The 14,776-nt window shown below is 41.0% G+C and overlaps 1 protein-coding gene and 1 long non-coding RNA gene across 5 annotated transcripts; one reads left to right on the top strand and one right to left on the bottom strand.

Annotated features, from left to right (window-relative positions):
• Positions 1 to 1,108: 1,108 nt before the first annotated feature.
• Positions 1,109 to 5,792, top strand: LOC111195039 (uncharacterized). 4 transcript variants are annotated; one of them, XM_049468347.1, is made up of 10 exons: positions 1,109 to 1,766; positions 2,052 to 2,298; positions 2,426 to 2,699; positions 3,281 to 3,455; positions 3,578 to 3,654; positions 3,851 to 4,031; positions 4,205 to 4,435; positions 4,734 to 4,905; positions 5,101 to 5,249; positions 5,350 to 5,792. In XM_049468347.1, the coding sequence occupies exons 1-10, from the start codon at positions 1,592 to 1,594 to the stop codon at positions 5,526 to 5,528; spliced, it is 1,860 nt and encodes a 619-aa protein (XP_049324304.1). In that variant the 5' UTR covers positions 1,109 to 1,591; the 3' UTR covers positions 5,529 to 5,792. The 4 variants fall into 4 exon arrangements, with proteins under 4 accessions (XP_049324304.1, XP_049324303.1, XP_049324305.1 ...); XM_049468346.1 differs by having other exon boundaries at positions 4,187 to 4,435; positions 4,743 to 4,905; XM_049468348.1 differs by having other exon boundaries at positions 4,187 to 4,435; positions 5,377 to 5,792.
• Positions 5,793 to 10,062: 4,270 nt separating this feature from the next.
• LOC111191163 (uncharacterized) lies at positions 10,063 to 14,401 on the bottom strand. Its single transcript, XR_007427340.1, has 2 exons — positions 13,879 to 14,401; positions 10,063 to 10,535 (listed from the first exon to the last, which is right to left on the bottom strand). It is a non-coding gene; the product is annotated as an uncharacterized LOC111191163 (long non-coding RNA).
• Positions 14,402 to 14,776: the final 375 nt, after the last annotated feature.

Below are 14,776 nucleotides of genomic sequence, written 5' to 3'. Positions count from 1 at the left end.
GTATACAAAATACACAAACCTGCAAAAACAAAAAAAAACAGGGAAGCATCACAAATGCAATACAGGAGAATATGGAGGTAGTGGGACATTATGCATCCTTGGATGTGTGTCGAACCATGCCCTGATGCGTGGGCCACGGTGAAAGCTGACATTTTCCCACATAACTACAAATTGGGGTAGGTGGGGCCCTTCAAGAACCCTCTCATTTTCTGGAACTAAATCCAGATACAAATGGTCCAGGAAACAAAGGAGTTTCTGTTGTGTGTTGTATGTGTTGTATAGGCCCAAGCTTGCCATGTGTGTGGCCACGCCATTTTCAGATATAGCCGCACGCATGGTAATATTTCCCCCCCCCCCCACTGGCCGGGGACATACACTGTGGCCCCTGGCCAATGAAGTTAACCCTGCCTGATCAACAAATACCAGGGAATGGGGGGTTTCATTTGCCTCTATTGCCAGGATTCTCTACAAAAGACAAAAATAAACCAAATCAGTCATATAGATGGGTCACACGGTCACAGCAGTAATACTCTTCACAAAGTCAATCTAATGCACTGTGGTTCCAAACCTAGAGTGCAGGCATAGGCAGAGGTTGTGCAGGTAGTTTTTTGACACAAATAGAAGGGAGACATAATGATGACTGTGATGGGGTTAGCGAGTCTACCCATCACCAGGACTGTGTAAGGACACTGGGACTTTTAAAGGTCACCTTCCGCGAAAATCCGATTTTTCTTGTTCTTTGTGGAATACAGTAGTTGAATGTGTACACCTGCTCATTAAACTGTTTTGCAGCCCCCATTGTCTGCAGGAGCTAAGCAAAGAAATTCCCCCTCCCCCCCTCCGAAAAACGGGTGAATTTTAAATTACCTTTCTGCCTACGTAGGCAGAAAATCACAGACCAGCCCACCTTGGCTCGAGAAACTCCCAGAGGCGGAGCTGAAGCAACGCACCACTTCTCAGTTAGGAGGTAACAGCGCTAGGAGTAACATGGCAGAGAAAGTCCGTACCTGTGTTATTTGTGGAAATAACACATCCGTGTTATATTCTTTGCCCAGAAATTCAGAGCTAAGGAACAGATGGTTAGAATTTATCTATGGAACACCAGGCTAGCACTCAGATCTATGACCACACTCGCCTGCTAGCTGCTATCCAGAGACTTAATGTTAGCGTGTTAAACCCATATTCTCCGTCCTAAACTAAGCGTTACCCCACGATTTATAATATTAACAACAAAATCATCTTAGCCTGGCTAAAATGGCTAACTTGATATCACTAGGGACTGTGTAAGAACAGAATCAAGTGAAAGTAAACAGTGGATAAATTAGCTAATTAATGAGTATATGTAGCTTCCCATTTCACAAAAAAATATGAAATATGTATAATATACGTATAATATAAAAAAAATGTAAAAATTATTTATGTTTTACACTTGTTATGCTAGCTATCTTGTGTAAGTAACTAGCTATCAACATCACCAAGCTATGCAAGATTCTGAATTTTCCCGTATCAGTAGAACATTTGCAGATAGAGTATTTATAATAGTGTAATTTAGCCTGTCTTATTTTATTATGATTGTTTTTTGTTTACATTAATGTTTCGCTTGATTACTTGCTGTTTACTTAGTGTTTTGTGTGTCTTCCAGAGCACATCACAGACATTGGTGACACCCATCATTCATACCAGTACCCAAACAGACCCACCCAGCCTTTTATGTCGGGCTACACAACTTTCAAGGGGTACATTAGGCCCTGACTTTAGAAGCAAAGGTTTGTAATCTAGATCTTATTTTAATTTATGTAGTACTATTTTCTAAGATTATTTTTCTGGTACTTTAGGTTTGTGTGTGCTCATCAATCAAATGCATTAAATACAATTGATATTCCAGAATGTTTTCTTTTTGTGATGTGCTACCTGGTAATTCATACACATTAACACTCTTGTTGAATTATTATTATTATTTTTTTTTTACATTGTTCCATTGCAGTATTATGTGAAATAGTGAGTGTGTATTATCTTGTACCTTGACTGTAAAAAACCTTCATTTATTATAGGTACCCAAACAGAGTCTTTCATCACAAGTACGAGTATTGCCACAAGTACTTTGGATGCACCGTGGGGGCCTGTACACTCTACACCCATTAAGTCTGTTGTTCCAAGGGCAGCTAAAAGACCTTGGGTAGATGAAGAGGAGGAGGAGGATGAAGAGAGTGACCACTGCACAGTACCAACTGAACCCCAGTCCTCCACCTATGATCCAGCTCAGTCAATAAGCAGTGTAATAGAACCATCACAGATTACGTATGTATTTTGGCCTGTCATTTAATCTAAGTGACAATGTATATATTGACATGTTTTTGTGTAAAATTAATACTATGCGTCATAAACTAACATTGTGTATGTCTATTATGTCATTTTTGTCAAACAGTGATACATCTTCAACTGGTTACAAAGACTTCAAGTACATAGTATTTGAGAAGAACCTCATGGAACTTTTTGAAACTTGTCCAGTGTGCAGCCGGTTATCAGATGTAAAGACCTACAGACGAGGAACGTTTGTGTCCATCATCCAAAAATGCCATCACTGCCAATATTCCAAGAAATGGAAGAGCCAGCCACTAATTGGGAGCTCCCCTGTAGGCAACATACAACTGTCTGCTGCTATATACTTCACAGGCTCTTCATATTTTCAAGTCAAAAAGGTAAAGTATACTACACCTTTTTCCCTAATGTTTACTATACAACCACAGTATTTGTCTTCTCAGAGTTTTGGCACATATGTACATTAGATTTCTTGGTCTGACCCTGGGTATTGTTTGAATGTGAAGAAAGGTCCTCATGCTGATTAACTGCTTGCTTTAGAAGTAGGGCTCTTGATACCTCCCCCTCCACCACTGGCCCTACTCACACCTCCCCCCTCCCCCACTGGCGCTACTCACACCTCTCCACTCCCTCACTGGTCAGCTTTACCTGTCCCTAATGTGCATTGGAAAAACAAGTTACATTACAAAGCACACCCAACAGTCTACCTTAAGTGCCTAATGGAAACTCTACTGCATGTGCGCATTAACCTTTGTAAGAATTAATATTCATTTTATAAGAGTAATACAGTTAATGAATGCTTGACAAATTTTGATTTCTATTGCAAATAGATGGTGTAGAGGCAATGGCAGCTCATCTGTATTATTTATAATGACCTCATTTTTTTTAAGTATTATTGTCAACACTCTTGGCCAATACATTGCTGTACAGTGTATTCATGAGTACCTTTTTAAATTTGTAGGTATTTCAAGCCATGCATCTGCGAAACATCAGCTACACAGCATTCCGTAGGCATGCAAACAGTTACCTAGAACCAGCTGTGGTATACAAATGGCGCCAGTACCAAGAAACTGAATTACAGTTCTTGAGCCAGAGAAAAGTCAAGATTGGAGGGGACATGCGAGCAGATTCACCAGGTAAGCTTCACTGTAACATATTGTGATAAATATTTTGTTATAACAAAGAGAATAGATTGATAATTTATATAAAAAAGTAATGTTACACAGTTCTAATAATAAAAACCCTTTTGTGTTTGCAGGCCACTCTGCCAAATATGGAACTTACAGTGTAATGAATCTGGAGACCAACAACATCATCGACATTCAACTAATACAGGTGAGTGTGTTCATAGATGTAAGATAAATAGTTATCAATGTCACACAATGCACAACTTATCAGTGTCTCTTTTTTCTTTCACTAAAACATACATACAAATACCGGTCCAACATACTTTTACACACACATTAAAACTTGACTTTCATTAACTGCTTGACCATGGAATATGTGTATTTGCTGTGTGTTTTGCTTACAGAGCAATGAGGTTGGAGGGAGCCACAACATGGAGAAAGAGGGACTGAAAAGAAGCCTACAGCATTTGGAGTCCAAGGGTGTGGCAGTCGATTACATTGTCACTGACCGTCATCCCCAGATCCAAAAAATTCTCCGTGACAGACAAATAACCCACTACTATGATGTCTGGCATTTGGAAAAAGGTCATTGTCTTACTTAGTTTCAACCTAAAATTTCAACATTTTATAGCAACTTGATATTGTATTGCAATAACAATATCCCTGCTAGGATTGAATGTTTAGATACATACACATATAATGTTTTTCATCAGTCAATCAACCCCTTTTGTAATCAAAAGGTCTTTCTAAGAAATTAGGAAAGGTGGCGAAAGAAAAGGACTGCGAGGTGGTGAAGAAGTGGCAGCAGGGAATCAAGAACCATGTCTACTGGTGTACAACTTCCTCATCCTCAGGGCCAGAGAAAGTTGCCAAATGGACATCTGTGGTGAACCACGTGCAAGACAAACACACCCACGACAACCCTCTCTACCCACAATGCCAACATCCAATCCGTCAGAGCAGAGATCGTAAGAAGTGGTTTCAGCCAGGTATGTAGTTGTCTATTGGACTTGGTTTGTGACAACATACAGCTCTGGAAAAAAATAAGAGACCACTTCAAAATGATCAGTTTCTGAGGGTAAATTGTGTTTGAGTAAAATAAAGACTGTTGCTTTATTCTATAAACGTCTGAAAACATTTCTCCTAAATTAAATACAAATACAATGTTCATTTTACTCAAACATATATCTATTAATAGTTAAATCAGAGAAATTGATAATTTGCAGTGGTCTCTTAATTTTTCCCAGAGCTGTACATTTTGAGTTCTCATTTATTTCATGTCTCTAGGTTCTAAAGCCCTCTACAAATTGGAGAAAATACTGACCAATAAGAGGGTCCTCGGTGACGTTGAGAGGCTAAGCTCCCGTTACCAGACCTCAACACTGGAGGCATTCCATAGTGTGATTTTGCGCTTCACACCCAAAAGTGTGGTCTTCCCTTTCATTGGGATGTTATGCAGGTATGTTTTGCTACATCTATATTAACCACCACATATGAAGTATTGACACTCTGATTTAACAAGGAAACCTACAATTAAGAGAGAAAATATAATCTTCTACACCAAAACATGTTCTGTTGTTGTTGGTTTGGATGTGACCAATATTGGTTGGATAGTGATTTGTCATTACAGACTTTTTTTTTTCTTTCTCATCAGACTATATCTGGCTGCAATGCACTTTAATGAAAATGCTGGTCGGACTCAGGCCAGAACAACTTCAGGAGTACTGAGGTACCGATTGCATTTTCCAAAGGCCAAAAAGGGAGGACACACCGTGAAGTCAGTAAAATCACCACCAACATACTGTAAGTAACTCAACCACCAACTATTTATTGCCATATATGAGAAACAAATGAATTTGTAACATATTAAGGTGACATTATGTACATATTTACATTCTTCCAGGCTACGTCTACAACCTGATTGCTGCAGTGTTTGACGACATCGTCCCCAATCCCCAGCCCTACTTGGAGGAGTTCAAAAAGATCCCTATTCCTGGTGACTTGTCCTCAGAGTTCTACCGTCCTCCGCTGACAGAAGCTGTGGCTGCATACAGGTCTCGCTTTAGCCAAGAGCAGCCCTAAAGCCGACATATTGGCCCTCTGTGTCTGGGAATTCCCTTCTGATCCGCAGGACAACACAAGCTGGAACAACAACTCGGACCTTTCTCCCTAAATAACCCCAGCACCAGCTTACAAATGACCTGTAGGCCAGATGTCTGCATCGCCTAGTAAACAGAGACATTTGTAAATTCTGAACATTGTTTCGATGTTATTATTTTGTTTTGCCTTATTTTTCAATTCTACTCTATGTAAATATAATAAAAAGGTATTTAATTTGACAATGGACCACCGTTTGGTATATTGGCTTTTGTATATTACTTTTTAGGTTAAATATGGTTTATCTTACCTTTCATATCCTCTGTCTCTCAGGGGGCCATAGTCAGCTCTATAAATGTTTAGTGCATTTTGAAGGGAGTATATGTTTAGGCAGACTGGTTCTAATCCTGGGTGGAGGGTCATACAGGACACAGGGGTACTGGTGTCACCCATTCTTCTAACCACCTGACAAGTCAGACGTGAACGTAAACAGCATGAGGACCATTTGTCAACAAACTATGGTATCAACAAATGCCATCTAATATTTATCTTTACCGGAGGAATCTCCTTGCAGCACACATTCTCTGCTTCTGTGGGCATCCTGGCGCAATTCCCACAAGTGCACCTAGTAAAATTGAGATAGGTAAGTGTGTATGTTTAGAACATTATCAATTGTTGTGCTATGACCCAATGGTCTTTTAAATGAGGTACCTGGAATTAAAACCATAACTCAATAAGAAGCGGAATTCATTAACCGCTGTAAATGAGTAGAGCTTCCCATTATCTCAGTATTGTGTTAATTATTGTGTATATATAATTATATTGTGTTAATAAAATAAATTAAATGGTTCTGTTTACATCTTGTGTAAGTAGCTTAGCTAACTATAGGTGTAGCAAATCAGATCTCCAGGGGATTCCGTGTTTTACAGAAACTACTAGGGACTAGGAAAGGAAGCAAACAGTGGGCAAATAAACAAATTAATGGGTATTTAGAGATTCCCTAATTCCAGTGTTGTATTATTTAACCATGAAATCAATGAAAGAGTTCTGTTTACATTAGCATTGGTTAGTTACTTAGCTAGGTGGCTAAGTTAGCTACCTTCTGTAAGTAATTTTAGGTTTACATAGGAACTCCGGTTGGATTCCGCGTTTTAATGAGACTCTAAGACTAGGTCAGTGGCTGAACTGCACTTGGCATTACACAGATGTTGTAAAGTAACATATGACATTGCAAATACTGTAGTTAGTGTAAAAATATCTTTATTTTTAAAAGATTTCTTTCTGTTTGTTAAACTTGAACGCATAATGACTATAGCTAAAAACTTAACTTTATACCTATTTTAGGAAAAACGTTAAGTTGACAAGCAAATATTACCATTCTGAAACATTTATCGACAAACGATCAGGAAGCAGTTCTTCTGTCATCTCTCCTTCTTCCTCAGATTCAGGGTCAAACATATACGGTTGTATTTCTTAAGACATGTGGTAGTTTTTACAGCTGCAATGCTGACTGGAGCGGGGAGGCAGTGAGCAGCCGAGCGGTGGAGGGGCGTCGCAGTGCTTCTAGCCAATCAGAGAAGAGGTATTTGCATGCTGTTTGCATGTATGAATATTCATGAGCAAAGCTGAAATCCAGTCATTTTGGACACACCCCTAAAACAGTGCATTGAAAAAGAGCTATACAAAGACACCTGAGCACTTTTTTTTTTACAAAAACGGCTCACATGTCATTCATTCATACTAGAGACCACAACTAGACATTTTAAAATGAAAGAAAAAATGACGGAAGGTGACCTTTAAAGTTGTGTAAAAAGCCTAGGAACAGAGGTATTGGTAATTGGTGTATATGTGTACTTACCTGTGGGTGTGATCTTTGTGCTGATTCTGTGGGGAGTGCGGGCGCCTTCCAGGGCTTCCTCTTATAATGGCCGGTAGAGCTCACAGCTTTGTGTAGAAGGGGGGAGGCAAAGTGCCTGAACCTGTGGAGAAGACAAAGAAAAGGGTTAGAGATGAAAAAACAAATTGTATATACTTACCGGTAAATGAACTAGTGTATTGTTTGTGTTATGCGTTTATTGTCTATGGAGTTAATGTTCTGTTTGTTTGTTTGGTTCTGATGTAGCCCTACCAGCCAGAAGATTAGTCTGGTCTGACTGATTGGGGCGGGGCTTGGTGTATAAATCGGCAGGGGGGATTCATTGCGGGGTCTCTCGTTGAATGTGGGTGGTGTCTATTTGGCCTTGCGGCCTCAGACACTAGCTGGCAGATGCTATGCCTGAATTAGTTAATTGGGACTGAGTAATCTGGGCAGAGAATGTATGTATGTAGTCCCTGAATATTTCCATTGCATTCATTTTCTCTTTTTACAGTTTTTCTTTTCTCTTTTTCTATTCGCTTGTACAATACAAAATAACAATCACTTAATGTGTGCAACTTACATCTGGAGTCAGACCTGATCATTGCAGGGAAAAATCTACCCCTCTTTCCATTTTCCAAACCTGAGCACTTCATCACATCTTCACAATGACAGTGTTTTGTTACAGTTTTTTGGCAAAATGCTGTGGTCAGGTACTGTGTTGTAAAGCTGGATTCCAAAGGTAAAGAGGATATTGGTAACCCTCAGAAATTGGACCCTCTGCATAGTGTAGGTTATACAAACTGATAAACCATGAATAATTGGCTTACCTGCACATACTGATACTGCAGCTCTTTCACTCTCTCAGTGTTCCGATCAAATAGTACACTGTAGATCTGCTTCATGGTCATGAAGTTTTTCTTCAGTACCCGGTCTATTGTGGATATGCTGATGGAGTGGATGTTTTGGAAGACTGTGTTGTTTTGGAGGAGTGTGTCACGGATCTATGTCAGTATAATTGCACTATTTGCAATGACCATGTTGCAGATCTCTTCTTCTTGGCGATCGGTGAGCAGTCTTCCTCTCCCACCTATATGACGCTGTCACCCAATCCTGCACGTAGACACAGACAATATGATTATTTGCTAGTATTGACCCACGCCCTTGATTGGGCAGAGAAGAAGAAAAGAGGGGGAGCGAACTCAGAGTATTTGGGATGGAGTTCGGGGCAGCTTTGCTGTAAAGCGTGAAGCCGAAGCCCCCCTCTCATGAAGAGAAACATAAGAAGAGAATAAAATTAAAGAAGGAGGAAGATGGGGAGGAGGTGGGTGCAAGGTTGTTCAATAAGCAGGTAGAGAGGAAGTGACGGTTTAAATAGGGAAGGAAGTGGGAGGAGTGAGGGCATGGATCACTCCCAAAACTTAATTATGATACATAACTCTGAGTTAGGAGCAAACTCAGAGTATTTGGGATGGAGTTCGGGGCAGCTTCGCTGTAAAGCGTGAAGCCGAAGAAACAAGAAAAAGGGGGTGTGGGCCTCGGGACCAATGTTAGGAGGATGGGCAGGGAGGACAGACGGACTGGTGTTGGGAGGATGGAGGATGGGCAGGGAGGACAGACGGACTGGTGTTGGGAGGATGGAGGATGGGCAGGGAGGACGGACAGACTGGTGTTGGGATGATGGAGGATGGGCAGGGAGGACAGACGGACTGGTGTTGGGATGATGGAGGATGGGCAGGGAGGACAGACAGACTGGTGTTGGGATGATGGAGGATGGGCAGGGAGGACAGACAGACTGGTGTAGCGATGATGGGTAAGGAGGCGAAGACGATAGCGGCGGTGACAACGATGGTGACGAAGGTTAGTATGGTGAGGGTGATTGTTATGATGCCAACGAAAGATTGGAATGATGAGGGCGAGATTATTCCCCAGAAGGTGGCGATTATGTGGGCGGTGAAAGTGAAAGCGATGAAGTTGCGGCGATGATGATGGCGATGACATAGGCAGAGATGGTGGCAATGATGCCGATGGTGGCGAAGATGGCCATAGCGAGGGCAAGATGATGCCCAAGACGATGGCGATGAAGGCGAAGAAGATGATGAAGATGTAGGCGAGAAGATCGCAGCGATGATGGCGATGACATAGGCAGAGACGGCGACAATAATGAGGATGGTGTTAGAAATTCGGCTTTCAGGAATCAGGAGTCAGAATCAGGAATCAGGAGACAGCTTGAGAGATGACCTGAGTTTATTCTCGTGCAGACAGAAAATCTACACGGGCACAGCTTAGTTGGTCGTTGCTCCCTCTGTGTCCGCCTGACTAGTCCATGTGACTTGTCTGTCTGTTACTGTCTGTGACTCAACTAGACTGAGCTTGACTGAACTACTAAGACATTTTAGCAGGACTTTACATACAGGAGAAACTGCTTTGAACACAGCAGGGGGAGAAAGGGTAAGGGTTTATGGAGGAGTATGTGGGGGGTGTCATCATTGGGGGTGTCTCTATCAACTTATGTTAAACAAAGGAGAGATGTGAGAGATAAGGGTGAGGGGCAAAAGGTTAGGAGTGTATAGGGAAAAAGGGGGGTTAAGGAGTGAGACATTTTAGAACCTAAGAAAACTTAATAAAAGTACAATTTGTTGTTGACAGAATCTCTCATTGCTCCCTCTGATTCTCCCAACATGGAGAATCACAAAACTATGTACAATAAATTGTCATATGTATAAACAATTAAAGAGCTGTAACTATACAACTGTAATTGTACCATAAATGTCAGAAAAGTTGATGTAACCAAGTATTGGATCTGTTTATGGCTGTTACTTGGTCCCAAAAATGTTCCTGAAGAATAATGAAGAAAGTTTCAGTAGTTGTCCATGGTTTTCCAAGAGGCTTGCTCCCATGTGGTGATGTCTCCTCTTACATCACACATCTCCTCTTTTGAGCAGCCACATTGTGTGTGCGTGTGTGTGTGTGTGGATGTCCATGGCGATTGCTTCAATGTCGGTGAAAGGCAGGTAATCTGGGAAGTCCACTTTGAACATCAGTTGTCTCTTCAACTGTTGAGGCTTGCGTCCGACACGTCACAAATTGTTCTCGCCATGCTGGATTGGCTGGAGCACTGTCTGGCTCCAACAGATCTGTAACAGAGGAAACACTGAGCAGTAAATTGTTCATTGATGTTGATTATGTCTTTTTTTTGTAGTTTATCTGCTTATCCCCACTGTCTGTCCCTCAGAAGAGGCTGCTATGATAATGTACAGTGTGTTGAAATCTTCATCCCAAAGGGTAACCCCCATGAAAATAGAAATCATGGTTCTTCCTCGGGACTCTGAACTATTACCCACCTCTTCTCTTACTGACCCTAGATCTCAGTTTTGGGGAGCAAGCAGAAACTAAGAAAACCCAATGAGACATTCTTATCTAAATAGATTGTTTCATGTTTCCTCACCATGACCCATTAACCAGAAATAACAAGACATTTGCTCTAATCTCGTTAGTTGTCCGAGTTTTCTTCTCACCACAGGTGAGAAAACTATTTGTATTACCCTACTGTGACCAAATTGTGCTTTTAAAGCTAGTGTTAGCTTCCCCTTTGATCCAGAAACCATATGGATCACTTTCAACATATCAATTCAGCCATACTCAGAGTTCCACAGATCAGGAACTCAAACTACAGGTTGTAGCTGAAAAGAATATAAAACTTAAATTGTATAATTGATCGTATAGTGGTTTATTCAGTGTATAACAATTTTAAATTGATCGTATAGTGGTTCATTTTATCTAAATGCAGTAACTACATCACCTAAAGTCTGCTAAAACTTCGTTTGGTGCATTATCTCTAAAATTGTGCAACACAACATAACTTAATCAGGACTGGTCTCAAGTCCCTTGCTAGTAAGAAAACAAAATAAACAAAATAGTTAAAAAGTGCACTTAAATATATTATTAACATGCTACTTAGCTTATGGTAAGCTCAACCTGGATGGTAAATTCAACTTATGTTCATAAGAATCTTATGATTCTGCTCTGAGATTTGAAACCATCAAAATCCAGTTCTTAAAAACAAAAAGCACAAATATGAGTTTAAGTAGCAGGACAAATTAACTTAAGCCAAAGCAGGAGAAACTGTTGAAATCCCTGTGACTCCCTGTAGAGCACTGAATATCAAAGATAACTGTCCTGTGACACCCTGTAAAGTCTTGATTATCAGAGGTATCTGTTCTTGTGAAATCCCAGATGGGCTTCCCTGTGAGAACCCACCAAAAGAATTTCCCACTGTGCTGTCTCTAGAACTAGCACCCATTTTGCATCTATCTGCCTGCTTTTTACGGCAAACCCGAGAAAAGTGACCAATTCTATGGCAGTAGTGGCACTCTTTTTTCTGATTAGTGAAGGTTTGAGTTGGACCCAAGTTTGATCCATTCTTTGTGAGGATGTGTATGGATGCAGGAACATGGTTTGGTTCAAGATCCACATCCAAACGGTCCAGTTCATTCTTAAGATCAACCCACTTAGTATTTCTCCAGTTTGGAACAGCAGTCACCAGAGCTTGTCTAAGATCTGTTTGTAGTGACTCAACCAGCTGTCTAAAATGGGGACCATCAGTTGTATTGTTAATGTTATCAGCATTGTAATGGCTGATACCTGAATGACGCAGAAAAACCTTTTCAAACCTCTCACAGAAGTCTGCTGCAGACTCTCCCTTTCTATGTCTGCAGTTGGTAATCTGCCCCCAATCAGTTGTTTTACGACATTTACATTTAATCCAGTCCTCAAAAGCTTCCCACCCTTTGTCAAGGTTCTGGCCTTTGTCACCCAAAGCATTTGACACCTTTTTAGCAAGTTCTCTACCATCTGTGATGTTAAGAACTTGGCTAGCAATGGCTACGGCGTCATTTGCATGTAGTGAGTACAAATTCCTTTTCTTATGCATAAGATCAATGAAGTCAAGCCCCATTTCCCTTGGAGGTTTAAACTCTTTGGATATTGTGTCCAAAGTTGCTGCATCTAAAGGAATGTGCCCAATTTCTAGTCTGGTTTCACCACCTTCATTTCTCCTATTACGTACCTCAGAGGATACAACAGTTACAGGTCTCATTTTAACACAGATTGGAAAGTGTGTTTTACCAGTAGCATGGTCAGAATCTTTATCTGATGACACAGATTCTGACCCATCAGATAGGTCACTCTCAGACAATTCAGGAAACAGCCTGACTGTTACTGGAGGATTTCCATCCTCTTTGTAACAAGGCTGACCTGGAGTAGGGGCAACAGGGGGAGAACACTGAGGTCTTGACTTTGACTTAAGTTTGGCATGTTGCTGTTGCACTTCTGTCAGTGTTTGCTGCAGTTCTTTACATGTGCTCTGGGCATGTTTCGTAGCTGTTTTATGCCTTCTGCACTCGCTGGTTAGCTCTAAAACCTTTTCTTCTGCTTCTTTTAACTTTTCATCCATAGATTTCAACTTGCATTCCCAGTACTGCTTAGTAACAAAAAGACATTCCTTAACTGAGCTGTGCTTAAGGCCATAACCTAAACCTGTTTTACACTCAGCAAGAGTCCATTCTCTATCAGCAGAGAAACCTTTGGATGAAAAGTACTGAGTTATCTTTTGCTCACAAATATGTTTCTTCCCAATGTCACTGATTAGGCTTTCAAAATCAGAATCAGACCACTGTGGCATTTCAGTCCCTCCCTTAACTAAAGTGCTGCTTTTATAGTTAAGAGGTTTAGCAAGATTCTTAATGTTTTGGCCTTTAGCAGACATGGTGAGAAAACAAGAGAACAAAACCAAGCTTTCTGAAACAATAGCAAAACAAAGACACTACCAGCAGATACCAACAAACTGTACTTCACAGAGGACTACAGCAGTAAGTTTCAACACTAAGTAAAACGTTTCTCTTTGTTAGAGAGGATCCCAGTAACAAATCCTAAGTTTACAGTTGTAACAAAACAAAACGTCTCTCAGTTCAGAGAGGATAACAGTTACTAATTCTGATCTTCTAGCAGTAACAAACAAGCATCTCTCAGTTCAGAGAGAATAACAGTTACTAATTCTGATCTTCTAGCAGTAACAAACAAGCATCTCTCAGTTCAGAGAGGATAACAGTTACTAATTCTGATCTTCTAGCAGTAACAAACAAGCATCTCTCAGTTCAGAGAGAATAACAGTTACTAATTCTGATCTTCTAGCAGTAACAAACAAGCATCTCTCAGTTCAGAGAGGATAACAGTTACTAATTCTGATCTTCTAGCAGTAACAAACAAGCATCTCTCAGTTCAGAGAGAATAACAGTTACTAATTCTGATCTTCTAGCAGTAACAAACAAGCATCTCTCAGTTCAGAGAGAATAACAGTTACTAATTCTGATCTTCTAGCAGTAACAAACAAGCATCTCTCAGTTCAGAGAGGATAACATTTACTGACTCCTATTTTATCCAGCCATAATTTCTCTTCAGTTCGAAATGGCATTTACTCACCAAGTAGGTTTCAGTAGGCCATCCGGGTCACGGCACCAAGTTGTTAGAAATTCGGCTTTCAGGAATCAGGAGTCAGAATCAGGAATCAGGAGACAGCTTGAGAGATGACCTGAGTTTATTCTCGTGCAGACAGAAAATCTACACGGGCACAGCTTAGTTGGTCGTTGCTCCCTCTGTGTCCGCCTGACTAGTCCATGTGACTTGTCTGTCTGTTACTGTCTGTGACTCAACTAGACTGAGCTTGACTGAACTACTAAGACATTTTAGCAGGACTTTACATACAGGAGAAACTGCTTTGAACACAGCAGGGGGAGAAAGGGTAAGGGTTTATGGAGGAGTATGTGGGGGTGTCATCATTGGGGGTGTCTCTATCAACTTATGTTAAACAAAGGAGAGATGTGAGAGATAAGGGTGAGGGGCAAAAGGTTAGGAGTGTATAGGGAAAAAGGGGGGTTAAGGAGTGAGACATTTTAGAACCTAAGAAAACTTAATAAAAGTACAATTTGTTGTTGACAGAATCTCTCAATGGCCATGACAACTGTGGCAGAGATGATGAAGGTGATGCAGGCAGAGATGGTGGCAATGATGACTATGGTGGCCAAGATGGCCATAGCGAGGGAAAGATGATGCCCAAGACGATGACAATGAAGGCAAAGATGATGAAGATGTAGACGAGAAGATTGCGGCAATGATGATGGTGATGTAGGCAGAGATTGCGGCAATAATGAGGATGAAGATGGCTACTACAATGATGATAATAGCCACGACGATAACTATGGCAGCGACGATGAAGGCGATGCGGACAACAAGGTCGCGTGGAGGCCTCGTGAAGGAAGCATGAGAGGATTAGCAGCAGCAGCAGCGGAGATCGTGTGGAGGCCCCACAGGGGCAGCAGGG

The sequence above is a fragment of the Astyanax mexicanus genome, chromosome 20 (genome assembly GCF_023375975.1).
Source record: "Astyanax mexicanus isolate ESR-SI-001 chromosome 20, AstMex3_surface, whole genome shotgun sequence".
In the NCBI taxonomy this organism is placed as follows: domain Eukaryota; kingdom Metazoa; phylum Chordata; class Actinopteri; order Characiformes; family Acestrorhamphidae; genus Astyanax; species Astyanax mexicanus.
This window is presented reverse-complemented; position numbering and strand designations above follow the sequence as displayed.